This window comes from Puccinia triticina, chromosome 3A (genome assembly GCF_026914185.1).
Source record: "Puccinia triticina chromosome 3A, complete sequence".
In the NCBI taxonomy this organism is placed as follows: Eukaryota; Fungi; Basidiomycota; class Pucciniomycetes; order Pucciniales; family Pucciniaceae; genus Puccinia; species Puccinia triticina.
This window is the reverse complement of record NC_070560.1, coordinates 4462075-4474903: the sequence shown is the minus strand read 5'-3', so window position 1 is coordinate 4474903 and position 12829 is coordinate 4462075. Positions and strand designations below refer to the sequence as shown.

At 46.1% G+C, this 12829-nt stretch overlaps 4 protein-coding genes across 4 annotated transcripts; 3 read left to right on the top strand and 1 right to left on the bottom strand.

Annotated features, from left to right (window-relative positions):
• Positions 1-382: 382 nt before the first annotated feature.
• On the top strand, positions 383-2958 carry PtA15_3A491 (uncharacterized protein; the record flags this gene model as incomplete). Its single annotated transcript, XM_053167465.1, has 11 exons — positions 383-517; positions 591-676; positions 751-907; positions 1015-1025; positions 1095-1282; positions 1384-1415; positions 1489-1555; positions 1639-1724; positions 1795-2426; positions 2513-2637; positions 2714-2958. 11 exons carry the CDS (start codon positions 383-385, stop codon positions 2956-2958), a joined length of 1764 nt encoding a protein of 587 aa, XP_053018679.1.
• Positions 2959-3551: 593 nt separating this feature from the next.
• Positions 3552-5562, bottom strand: PtA15_3A490 (uncharacterized protein; the record flags this gene model as incomplete). Its single annotated transcript, XM_053167464.1, has 7 exons — positions 3552-3573; positions 3674-4530; positions 4597-4853; positions 4929-4993; positions 5066-5136; positions 5229-5315; positions 5386-5562. The coding sequence occupies 7 exons, from the start codon at positions 5560-5562 to the stop codon at positions 3552-3554; spliced, it is 1536 nt and encodes a 511-aa protein (XP_053018678.1).
• A 286-nt stretch (positions 5563-5848) lies between these two features.
• PtA15_3A489 (uncharacterized protein) lies at positions 5849-7171 on the top strand (the record flags this gene model as incomplete). Its single annotated transcript, XM_053167462.1, has 3 exons — positions 5849-6439; positions 6544-6598; positions 6714-7171. 3 exons carry the CDS (start codon positions 5849-5851, stop codon positions 7169-7171), a joined length of 1104 nt encoding a protein of 367 aa, XP_053018677.1.
• Positions 7172-8560: 1389 nt separating this feature from the next.
• On the top strand, positions 8561-9821 carry PtA15_3A488 (uncharacterized protein; the record flags this gene model as incomplete). Its single annotated transcript, XM_053167461.1, has 3 exons — positions 8561-8966; positions 9041-9449; positions 9563-9821. 3 exons carry the CDS (start codon positions 8561-8563, stop codon positions 9819-9821), a joined length of 1074 nt encoding a protein of 357 aa, XP_053018676.1.
• Positions 9822-12829: the final 3008 nt, after the last annotated feature.

The window sequence follows — 12829 nt, the reverse complement described above, 5'->3', positions numbered from 1 at the left end:
TTGGGGATTTAAAATTTGAATAGCTGGGATGGGTGTTTCCGATTCTGTGTTGGAAATATGTCTTGATACAATCTGCATAGATCTGCATACAGAAAACCGAGCACAATTGTTTGTGAGGCTCCGCTGCGTGTCGGGGATACAATTCGGCTGGGAGACAAAACACCGAAGCTCAAGGGTTATGAAGGGTGATTTTCAGCCTCGAAGCGTGAGATCAAATTAGGGTCACGCTATAAAGAAGGGCACGCAGCCCACCACAAAGCCTCACCCCCAGCACCATCTGTGCCACTTCAACCTGGTCCTCGGAGCTTGTAGAACCTGTCCTACTAGATTCCTACGGCTAGTTTCCTGATTGACGTTACTCCTGATAGCCGCTCAGCAAAAAATGTCTGGTAATCCTTCCCTACTCAAGGTCGAAACTGCCTATGGGCCAGTTATCGGTTTTGAGGATTCCGGGCATCCCAACGGCAAATCAGCTGTCGACCAGAGCAGCCCAAGATTTCCTGTCAAAAAGTTCTTGGTGAGCAGCCAAGTCGTTGGTGCCACAATGCATTCATCATCGCCATAATAACCCTGCTATCTTCCTCTCCCAGGGTGTCCCCTACGCGCAAGCGGAAAGATGGAAAAGAGCTCAGCCGCCTCCACCATGGAAGGAGCCACTGGTCTGCCAAGAATTCGGGTAAGTAGGGTGGTCGCTTTCTTTCTTGTCTGAATCAGTCCTAAGAGCACAAAGAAACCATCCTCTCTTTCCAGACCATCCATCCCCCAGATTCACGTTGCCCCATTCGATCAGTTTTACAATCCACCACTTCTCGCCCGGAGGGGGACCTCAAACTCAGAAGAGAAAGGTCTTTCCGTCAACATATTTTGTTCGTCTGATGTGAAAGAAGGCGACAAAGTACCAGTTTTGGTCAGTTCAGGAATCCTTTATGCCCACAAGCGCGGGATAACTATATAAGGTTTTCAGCTAACCATCATGATTCTTCTTCGCTCTGCAATGATAAACTATGCATACAGGCTTGGGTTTTGTAAGTGATAATACTAACGACGATCACAGCGATCAGTACTTACTTCGAGTTGGTTGTTTGTGTTGTCAGCGGAGGAGGTTTGTTGAATGGAGCTAGCTGTGTGACGACATACGATCCAACGGAATGGATTCGACGGGAAGCCGCCAAAGGACACAAGTTTATCGTTATCAGTGGCAATTATCGGACGAACCTTCTGGGCTTCTTAGCCAGTTCTGATTTGGCCGAAGAAGATCCCGAGGGGCTGGCAGGCAACTATGGTAAACACCATCAGCATATCAATCGGCTTCCATCTTTAGCCACGTTTAGGGCACATCTGATCTCTGACGTCATTTTACCTCACTATTTCCTTTACGAAAAGGTGGTTATGACTGCATCTCTTACTTAAAATGGGTCAGTCAATCGATCTTATTGTTATGTGTTTGACCGAGCTTGAGCCTGACTCTCTCATGGTAAACAACTGCAGGTTCAAAATAACATCGCCAGGTTTGGAGGTGATCCTGATAATGTCACAGCTTTTGGGGAATCCGCGGGTGAGATCCATTCAAAATCTGCCTGTCTCCAGGTCATTTCGACGTATGTCACTGATTTCCTATTACATGGCTTTACTCGTCAGGGGCGTTACTTCTCTCCCATTTGATGATTTGTAAAGAGAAACTTTTCCGACGAGTGATTCTTCAATCGGGCGCCGTCCATACCCTGGTGAGTGAGATCATGCGATCAGCTTCCATCCCGATCATTTGAGTGCTTACTCGCTATACCAATTGATCAGCCAACGGTATCATGGGAAACGCACGAAAACAACTATCAACAACTGCTCAAAAAAGCCTCGATCAAGGCAGACAGCGGCTCTGAGCGTTTGAAAGCTTTGCGGAACCTCCCTATCGAAGACCTCGTGACTTATCTATCGGGCTCCATCCGAGAGGTCGGTTTCGCTCTTGAGAATACGAGCTCCCCCAACGCGGTCTGGAACCACCCGTGTGTGCTTTCAAGATTGAAAGAGGGGCATTGGAGCCCACACATCGAATCTGTGATGATGGGTGTCTGCAAGGACGAGGGCGCGCTCCTCGCCCACATGGCCCAAAGTCATACCCCACCAGGATATGCCTTTGTCCAGATGGAGATGTTGAATGGAGTCACCGCGGATAAATTGGCTCCGTTATACCACAGCCCCGTCCAAGCCGAAATCGATTCCCCGCCGGAAGGCTCTCCCTTAGATTTAACCCAGTGTTCGGGAAGTCAGCCTATCGGTGATAGGCTTTTCAAAGTCCCCATGGAGCTCATGCTCTGCACTTTGGACGAAACCAAGAACTTTGAGACTCAAAACCCATTGTCGATTTACGTTTACACCCTAGAAGGGACCGCAAAAGAAACCAATGTTCCTGGTAGATTCTTTGGCACTCCGTGGGTTTCATTTCGTTTCCCTTTACCGTCCTTTCAGGAGTTTGAGCGTGATGGCAGCTTTCTGACGTACCCTCCACTCTCTATAGCCATACTATCGACCTAGTTTTACTCTTCAATATGAGCAATTGTTGGGCCGCGGATTCCGAAAGTGCCAAGGTTTCAGCGACCCTCGGAAAGACCTGGTACAACTTCGCGAAGGATGGCTGTCCAGGTTAGTTTTCAAACTGGGTGTGGTCATTGATCCGAGATTCTCCGGACTCCCCACAATTGACTTCTTTTCTACACAGGTTTGAATTGGCCGCAATACCAAAGCCAACACTCACCCTACAAGCTCATTTTCCAACAAGACGGAGAGTGCGGGATCCAAGATGTTAGAGAACGGCCGGAGATTGAGAAGGAGAGGATTAAGTTTTGGGCCGAAGCCTTGGATCTGGCCGACTTTTGGGAGCCCCCTGTGATCGGGATCTTGGACGGCGCCAGTTCGACTGATTCATCCGAGATGCATCGTAACAAGTCCAATCAGAGCATCTAATTCACATGCTCTTTCTATTCGCTAGGACCCGTTTGTTTGGAAGATCCTTTGATATCATTCACTATTCCACTGTTTAACATGCATTTTTATGTCTAGCTATATATCGCCCTTCGCCGGGATGGGATTATGATACTAAAAGAAAAAGGGAAAGTGATCTGATTGGGATTTTGTACTGGCAGGCTGAGTGTAATTATATGAACCTTCTAAATTTGATGTATGAATAGTGTGTAAAGATCTTGGTGATGAGTAGAATAATGATACACGACTGGGTTAAAGAGACCGGAATAACATATTTACCATTTCTCTCGTTACATACAGCGCATTTTGTGCGGCGGCCATGGAGTGCTGAGCTGCAGTACTACGTTGCTTGAAGCTCACCTTCTCCACACCGCAGCTATAAATATCGCTTTGGACTGGCTCACTTGCCCGGCGTGATCCAAAGAAGAATTCCTTTTATTTGCTTGATGATACGTAGAGGTATAACAGCTGAACGACAAAACAGTGATATAGAACAGAAAATCCGCCGAAATAGATGAGATGGATTCCCGCATGTCAGAGGTTTTCTCTCCAGCGTTTTTCACACGCCATTCTTTTCAGAAGTCTAACCATTCAGTGCTGATAATCGTAGAGGTGATGAAAAGGTATAAGAATAAACAAAGACGGTTAATACAATCAAAAGCGATGAGCAAGAGAAAGAGGAAACGATGAGACTAACAAGTAAATGCAATCGGCCGGATTGACTGGAGCCACACCACCACCAGCTCCCAGTCCCCCCACGGCATTAAAACCAGCGCCGATACCAGCAAGACCGATTTTGGGTAATTTACGGTTGAAAGAAGCCGATGCAGCGCCGCTACCATTGGCTTGAAGATTGGCGCCGGCTCCTAGATTGGTGGATCCTTTGAACTGCCAAGCTTTTCCTTTGGATGAACAAAAGTCGAACGAGGGACAATGTCCACATGGCATGTCAAACAGACCAGAGACACTCGGCGGCTCGACTATCCCGCCTTCAGCTTCCGTTTCTTCTTGAGTTTCAGGCTGGTTAGGTAACGGTCTCAAGGCGCGATAAACAAATGCTTCGTTACTCGGAATGATTCGTCTCGGCTCAGACCTTCGCTTCCTCTTGGTATCCTCTTCATCCTCTAGCTCTGGATGATCATCCGATCTGTCCTGGAAACGTAACTGCTTGCCCGAATTAGTCTTCTGACGCTTCGAGCTTTTTCCCGAACCGACACTTTTCCGACGTTTTTGAGACACAGAAAGTCCCCCTCCATCCTCGTCTTCGTCACTCTTGTCTTCTTCGTCCTCATCTGAGTCACTCATCCCAGCTTGTCCTTCACATTTGGCAGTTCCGACAGTGATCCTTTCAACCACCCCATCGTATAAGAGTACATCGAGCAAGGCTAAAATATGTTCAGTGTTGAGATCGGTGCCTTCTTGAATGATTTGCGACTGCTTCAAGTAGGCCAACACGTCATGAACCGTGGTCGGTAGGAAGGGCGTGTGAGAAACCGGATACAATAAAGAAATAGGGGTATCATCCACATTGGAAGAATTCTGTACAGGATAAGACTGTGAAAAAGCAGAGATGGGGGATTAGCTGAGAGCTATGGCTGGAAACATGTGATGTCAACATACCCGATCTTGTAAGCATTTATGGATACTTTGTAACAAGACTCCGATAAATTCAGTGTCGAGTTCGTTATCGGTGTACCATGGGCCGCCAGAATGCTCGACACTCGGCTGTAGTTCAGACAAGATGTAAATCTTCCTCGTCGGAAATTTGACACTCTTGACCGCTTTGATCAAGTTCTTATTCTCCAACGCTTTGATGCATTTTGTTAGATTGGTTTGATGTATGTTGGTTCTCATCTTCAACGTCTTCGTCCATATCCCTACATCAAGCGCAAAGCGGACATACTTCGTCAACCCTTACTCAGGTTTCGGTTACAGGCCGGACATCAATCTACCTGTGTTTCCAGCATTTGAAATGTTATCATACACCAGTTTCTCATCCGTTGACATGTTGGAGTTCCTGGGTACGAACGGTCTCCATCAGTTGAATGAAGGGTCGAAAAAATTAAAAAAGAGAAATGAGGGGGCTGACACTTTTTGTTGTGATTTATCAACCGCAACATAGAACAGTTCATCATGAACTCTTTTCAATTGGAGCATGCCCTGAAAACAGATAACTTGTAAAGATGATCAAACGATCCAGATGAGCTGGAGGGGGATAGAGTATCACAAAGGGATGTGACTTTCAGACGTACTCTAGCGATCAAGTTATTGGCTACACTCATCTTCTCGACTACGTCCAGCTTGGGCATCGCATTTTGTAATTCTTCGTGGCTCAAAGTCTGTCATGTTACTTATGAAACCATCAGTTGTTTTTATCTTCGCGGTATTTTTTTTAAAGTGGTCTCTTGCCCTTTGATCAGCCTTGAGACATTTGATGAAAAGTTCTTTTTCATCCTTGGACAGTTTGTTTCCTGATTGAGCTTGACTGGTGCCGCTGGATTCGGCCTTGGGTGCGGGATCGGCGGTCGGTTTGCCAGTCGACTTGGTTTTCGTCTCTGCGCTCGAGCTGCCTGCTTTCGGTGGCATTTTCCTCTTACTTGCTGGTCGTTGTCGTTGTCGTTGTCGTTGTCGTTCTGGTATTTTGTTTTTTTTGGCTCCGAGCGGCTCAGTTGTGGAGTAGATTTTGGGACCACCCGCATCGGAGGAGACGTCGGGTGCCGGTCGCGGAGGAAAAAAAAACTGGGGTCAGTCATGGACCCCCCTTCTCGCTGATTTGCAAGGAGGCTTCCCTTTGCTGGGCTCTTTGTCCAGGACAACTTCCATCCGAAATCCATCAGCATACCCCTCACCCAGCGAAAGTCTTTCCTTGAAAATGTCCCGTCGACAATCAACCAAATCAGCAGAAAGCCACCCGCATATCTCAGCCAGCAAAAGCTTCGTCCTAGTCCCGCGTCTTGGCGATGGCCTCAATGAGGAAGCAGAGGACGATGAGATGTTCAATGTCAGAGATGAAGAACACCAGATCGGCAAACTGCTCAAGCTGATCGAACCCGATTACCTTCGCCAAAGGTTAGAGCCTTCAGTCACCGAAGTCCATCTAAAAACCGCGATTTCCGACAGCAAACAAGAGATCAGGAGCCTTGCACATCAACTTGAATCGATTGACACCTTGGTTGGCGACTTGGCAGAATTCAATAATACTCCGACCGGGGATCAGCTTTTGAAAGACTGCGACCAACACGCAAGAGATTTGATCGAGGCTATCCAGTTGGTCGAGTTTCGGCAGAAAGAACTGGAAGACCTTCGTGAACGCGTTCACCGTTCTACCTCTAACCAGCCCATCGATACTCACGACCAGCTTTGTAAAAAAATATCCGCCCAACTCGTCCAGTGGGAATCGCTCACCCTCAGACAGAAGTTTGCTCAAAATAAACGCTACAAAGCATTTCGAGACAGAATATGGGTTGAGTGATCTCTCACTCTGAGGCCCTTTTCTGTTCTCTGTGTGTGACGGAGACGCGAACAAATTAGTGGGACTGAACAGTTTTTCTTTTTTCTTATCTGCAGGAAGTGACTGGGGAAGACGGCGCCATGCCTCCCGTGAAGACCTTTCTTCCAGCTGGTGAGTATATCCCCACCCGTCTCTTTTCTTTTATTAGGCCATCAGTGTTTGTGTCGCAAGGTATACTGAAGAGGGTGTTGTATTTTTTCTACTTTGGATGAATTAATTAATTTAGCGCCGGGCGAAGAAGATGAAGATGATTCGTCGGGGGACGAGCTCGAGATCGCAGGAGGCAAGCAGAATTACAAGTGTCCACTCTGTATAGGCTTTTTGAAGCGGCCGGTGGTTTCGCAACAATGCCAGCACACGTTCTGCAAAGAATGTTTCGACTCGTATCTAGAACAGAACCACGCGACTGTGATGGTTTGTCCGAATTCGGGATGCTCGACCATGATCCATAAATCGTCGGTCAAAGAGGACGAAGCCTTGGCCGCTAGGGTCCGTCAGTTCCGGAGACGCGCCGAGCGTAGAGAAGATAGCGAGGTCTATGTCGACGAAAGGCAGACTCAAACAGGCACTCTCGACCTGACCGGAGAAGAAGAGTCCAAAGACCATCTCAACGGTCGTCGCAAACCAACTGCTTCTCAAAAGAAACGACGCGTGGTGGTCGACGACGACGACGACGACGAATGATAACCACCTTTTTTTTGTTTTTGAATTTCTTATCTATCCTTCCCTATTCGGTTAAAGTTTTTCTCAACTTACAAGATGAGTTTTATTTCCACTTTTTTATGAGTCGCAGAAGAAAAATGGTTCATATTCAACAACATATACTCCAAGGATTCAAATAAGAAACTAGTATGCTCACAGCTGTCAGTTTTAGCCTTTGGCCGGTGAGTACAGTCTGGCACCAGCCGGGAAGGAATCCTTCTCGGCTGGCTGATAGGGTGGTAGGGTACAGTCTGTGCCAAGCAGTCTGGGAGGAACCGACTTCCGAATCCGATTGCAGCGACTTGTTGGCCAGTATTTGTTGGCCATCGAGCTGGGTGGTGGCCCAGCTTGGCGCCCAATACACACTGGTAATCTTCGCCCCCAGCACCAACGCTGCACCGTTAGCCTCCCACCAAGGGACTCGTGACTTGCACGTGTTCATTGTAAATGTGCCCCTGGAGGAAATACATATGTAGCACTTGTGTCAAGTTTGGTTGGTGCAGCCTTCCTACTGCCGGCGCAGTGCCATTGTTGCTAGAGGTTTTCCCCTACCAACTTTAATAGCATTCGGCAATTTGTAGTTATGCACCGAATTGGGGAACAACTTGATCATTTTGGATAGAGTTGTTGATAAACATCCTAATATGGGGTCTAATCGAATGTTGACCCCCCCCCAATTGGAGCCGTTGGAACTTGCAAGACCTGGGTGCAATTATTGGCGGTGAAACACGCGAATGAACAATTGTTGATCAGGCATGTGTTGGTCTCTCAAGAAGCGGGAAATGCAACGTGGAGGGACAAATGTGAATTGATTTCTCATTGAGGCAATACAAACAAGGGGACAACAAGAAAAGATGTGAGCGAACTTGTAGTACTCAGATCCCGCCACGATTGGCAAGGCAGGTCAAGCGTGGAAGACGTTCTGATTAGATCTACCACTACATATCAACAACATATAACTGATAAATCAAGTCAACCCAAGACCGGTGTTGAACGATCGGGTGAAGAACCAGTTACTATCCCTTTCGGGACTTCCCAAGGACCCCGGTGTAGAGGAACAGGAATGCTGTGAGTGGGGAAGAGATAGGAGATATGGATCTGAGGCTTCAAGTGAGTGCAGTGACAAGTATGTCGCGTACGGGTGGCTCGATCAGGACAGCCTGGGGCGACCGGGGGGGACACGCACGCAACTCGAAAGGGATCCGATAGTCCGTGCTCCCGAAAACGTTAGGCGTTCGTAATTTTTGGATGAAGTTGCATCGTTGAAGGTGGCATCTGCGGATAGGGCCAGGCAGGGGCCGGAGAGGCAGGCTTTAAGTACTGGGAAGTGCTTGGGGCGCGCTTGTGGTTTCAAGGAACTTCAAACTGGATATGCAAAAAGCGCGGAACACCACACATCCAACACAAGGCTCATGTGTGGCATTCATGCCCAAGAATACAACACAGATGGCCAACTCCAACGACCGCCTTTTCACATCTAGCGAGATCGAAGCATACTTGGAAAGAATTGGATTGAATCACGAAGCAATCAAACCCTTATCGCAATCCGAAAAACTACGAACGCTGCATCTGAACCATCTCCTTCATATACCATTTGATACAACCTCAATTCACCTGCCTGCGAAATGGTGGTCGATGACAAATGCCAAAGAAAAATTTATCACGCTCGATCACAAGAACCAGAAGACAAATCCAGAGCTGGTTTCTGTCGAATGTGATGATACTTTCAATAATATTATCAAGGAGCGCCGCGGCGGCTATTGCTGGAGTTTGAATAGTCAGTCCAAAGTATTTTCGTCACGTCTTCAGAAGCACGAGAAACTTATTTGTCTGTCCATCCTCTTTGAGCAGGTTGTTTTGCACGGCTATTGCTGAGTCTGGGCTATCAAGTATCGCAACTACCGGCACGAGTGTTCTACCATCGGAACCAAGACCCGAATGTGACCGGCTACGCATGGACCCCACTGTGTCACGAATGCTTGATGGTCGATACCGAGTCCGGGAAATTCGTATGCGACGTTGGATTTGGAGGTGGCTCGTGCGCTTATCCGATCCCCTTTGAAGAAAACCGGGAAGTGGAAACCATAACACCCGGGGAAAAATTTAAAATCGTCAAGGAAAACTGTGTCAACCTGGACACCAGCTCTACGGATCAAGGCGATGGGTACACCGTCCACAGGTGGTGCGGTAAATGGTGGGGTCCATGTTACCATTTCTATCTTTCACCCATCGTGTTCAAGGATCTGGCAGCATTCAACTGGTAATTCAACTCATTCTTCTGTTCTTGGACTTCAAGGCGGACCTGCGTTTCGCTTTGGAATGCCGTTAGCTTTAATTTCCCTAGACTGATTCTTTATGTTTTGTAAAATCCAGGTATACGACAAGTCACCCTGAAGCCCACTTGAAAACGAGGCTGGTCGTCTCACTTCTTCAAAAAGACGGCTCTCGACGGTCTCTAACGTGTACAATTGACGAAGACGGCAAACAAAGTGAAACCAGACTACATACTCGGAAACATGTCACCGCCGAAGACAGTGATGTCGTCTATCTCAAGCCGACCTATTCCGAACTGTTCAAGACTCTCAAACGTGAGTTTGGCTGGGGACCTAGTGATCAAGTCTACGCCCAGTAGCAGGGGTTTTTCAGTCACCTCCACTTTTGTCATCGTTAGCTCAGTTGATTGATGTCACACTTGAAGCCTCTAAGCATATTGTCGCTACCGGATTTCGTCCGCCTGGTTTCTTCATGAAGCATATTCATAACCCTATTGTTTCTTATTTATTGGCTAACTATTCTTGTAGACTTCCTGTGTAATGTTCTTCGTTTTGGCTATGTTGATCAGAAGGGTCTTGCCATCTGTCCACTCTCAGTCAGTGGGCAAAATGTAAATGATAATCCTTGAACACCGGCCAGCCACACAACCAAGGTGTCAGTGTTTTCCTCTTTGAAGATCTCATGTGAAACATGAATGTTATGCATTCAAAAAAATTGAACCTGCCATTTGATCTTGAAAGTCCTGAAACATCTTGAGGTGTGTCGCGCCAGCTCGCTCATTGATCTTGATGTGCTGCTTGTAACTGAATCCTGAAAATAGCCGACATCTACAGAACACGTGCGTCATCACAGATCTGGCCACCACAACAGAGCAGATTGGGTCTGAGATAGGATTGGAAAGCCTAGAAATAATTGGCAACAAAGGATAAAGGGTTGAAGCAGGAGCTCCAGGCAAAGTAAGGATCCAAGAAGAATAAGAGATTGTTGGATTGGGAAGGTTGAAGGGCAGAGAAGGAACAGCATTATCAAACTTGCAAGGCGGCTCTGCACTGTTGGAAAGCAAAGGGGGTAAATTAACCTTGTCTTGGAGGTCACCGGGATCAGAAGACAAAGACAATATGACCTCTTCTCAGAGGTTTTCAGAAGATGGGAATGAGACTCCGCTGACAGGCGGAGTTGGAAACTAGAGGAGATATTGGAAACAGGACTGAGATGATAATTTGACCTCATTTTGGAGGGTAGAATACAAGATTGGAGGCTCTGCAGTCTGTCAGAATGAGCCACTAAGATCAGAAACAGAATTGGGCATCAGCAAAGAAGACAGATGATTGGCAGATTTGAGTAAGAATTAATGAGAAAGGATCAGGGAGTGGCATTTGTGATTGAAAGACAGAGATATGTCAACCTCTTCTCAATTATTTTGTTGTCTGTGGTCATCAATGACATCTACTCTTCAATAAGAGCATCTCTCATTTTGATTTTCTCTCTCAGGCTTGGAAATAGCTAGTGCCTTCCATGAACAGATTTCAACTTGAAAGATAAACAAAAAAATTGCATACTCCTCAAACCAGGAAAAAATGGAAACATTTCAAGCCTTTGTGGGAAAGAAAATAGATAAAAATGAAAGAATAGACCCAATGAGAGGATTCATATTCCAAAATAAAACAGAATCAGGTGCTCATCCTATTTTTTATAGGCAATATGCTGATAGTTTGATGACATGCTGAGGTGCATGCAGGTGAGATGGACTACCCAAATGGCAGATACAAAACCGCTCTGATAAAATTTAGTACAGTATCTTGAATCCAATATCAACAAGGACACAAGGGCTTTCTCAAAGATCTATCACCAAACAAAACATCAAGAATCATAGTTCCAACAAGACATATAAAGCCTACAAGATACATGCAAGCAATAACATTGTTAGCATCATCAGTTCTACTGAAAGATTGTTGGCTGAGCATTTTTCTTGAAAATGACTGTCCACATTGTGGGCGACTTTCTTTCACATCCAGTATGGGTTGGATGCATCTTTGATGATACTTGTGCCCATGGCCTTCCCAAGGTACAATTTGATTGGTATTACCAAGCTTTATCTTATTCAGACATATTGTGCAAGAATCTGGTTCAGACTTAGTAGTTTCAAGCATTTCTTTTTCATTTGACATGTTTGCAGTCTCCTCCTCAGAATTAGAAATTGATGCAATGTTGGCTTTAGGGTCCAGAGACTGGTTGTGGAGAACCTTCAATATGATCCATAAATGCAAGCCCAAGGATAATAAGAAATGGTATCCCCATGATCCAATGTACAATCCGCACTCACAACATGATCCGAGGGTTCAGGAAATCTGAAACCAAGTAGTTCTTGGGGACTTAAATTCTTTTCATGCTCCAGGTAATTCAAATCTTGATTTCCTACACCAGTAATTTTTTTTGGAGCCTTAAGTTGCTCCAGAATTCTGGGGTTCTTGATTGCACCACTAGTTCCTGCAAGCTATAAGATAACAGAAACATTCTTTAATTAATAAGGACAATTCACCCTGGGAAATTCAACACCAGTTGAGCATTACTGAGGGAGGTGTATGATAAACTTTCTATCAAATTCACAACTGCATGATCAGGTTTTTAACTGAATCTGATCAATTGTGGAATTTTTTTATGAAAAGTTCATCATGCCTGTCACTGGTCAGTTATAAACTGGTGTAGAATTTCCCTGTAATTTGAACTGCCCTATTCACAGGGCCACCCAGGTTCTCAAAGAAAGGTTAAAGAGACACTAACTAAAATGAGAAGTATTGCAGAAGACATGCTAACAAAGACCATGCTTGATTGAGAAAATTGGGTTGCAAATGAAAGATTGGGAGTATGTTTGTCTATTGTGGGACAAGGAAGGAATCAACGGGTTGATTTAAAAACCAACAAACACACGGCTGATTGTGCTTCCGGGTTGTGAGGAAGTAATCTCCTGCCCCCGCAACTTCGGTCAAACAATTTGCTTGGTCAACTCTAAGGATTGACCACCAATTACAGTGGTATGCATATCAAGCCTGTTTCTCACGGCGCAGCTATCCCTTCCATACTGGCATTGAATCTCAGATGTTGATTTAGAGATTTTTGCAGGGAAATCTAGCTTTATGGGCCCGAGATCACTTCTACGAGGCCGGCAGATCTCGACGGCAATTCATCCAGTACCTAGGAACAATGACATTAAGTCTCGGCGGAGTTGGACTTGAAACGCTTCAAGGTGTGAGTTTTAACGGATATTCTCTGTGAGGCAAGCCGCGCAGGATCTATGTCCGGGCAGTGCATCCTAGCCGGGCCGGCGCAGTCTTCAAATACTACATAACGGTATTGTGGTGAATTCTT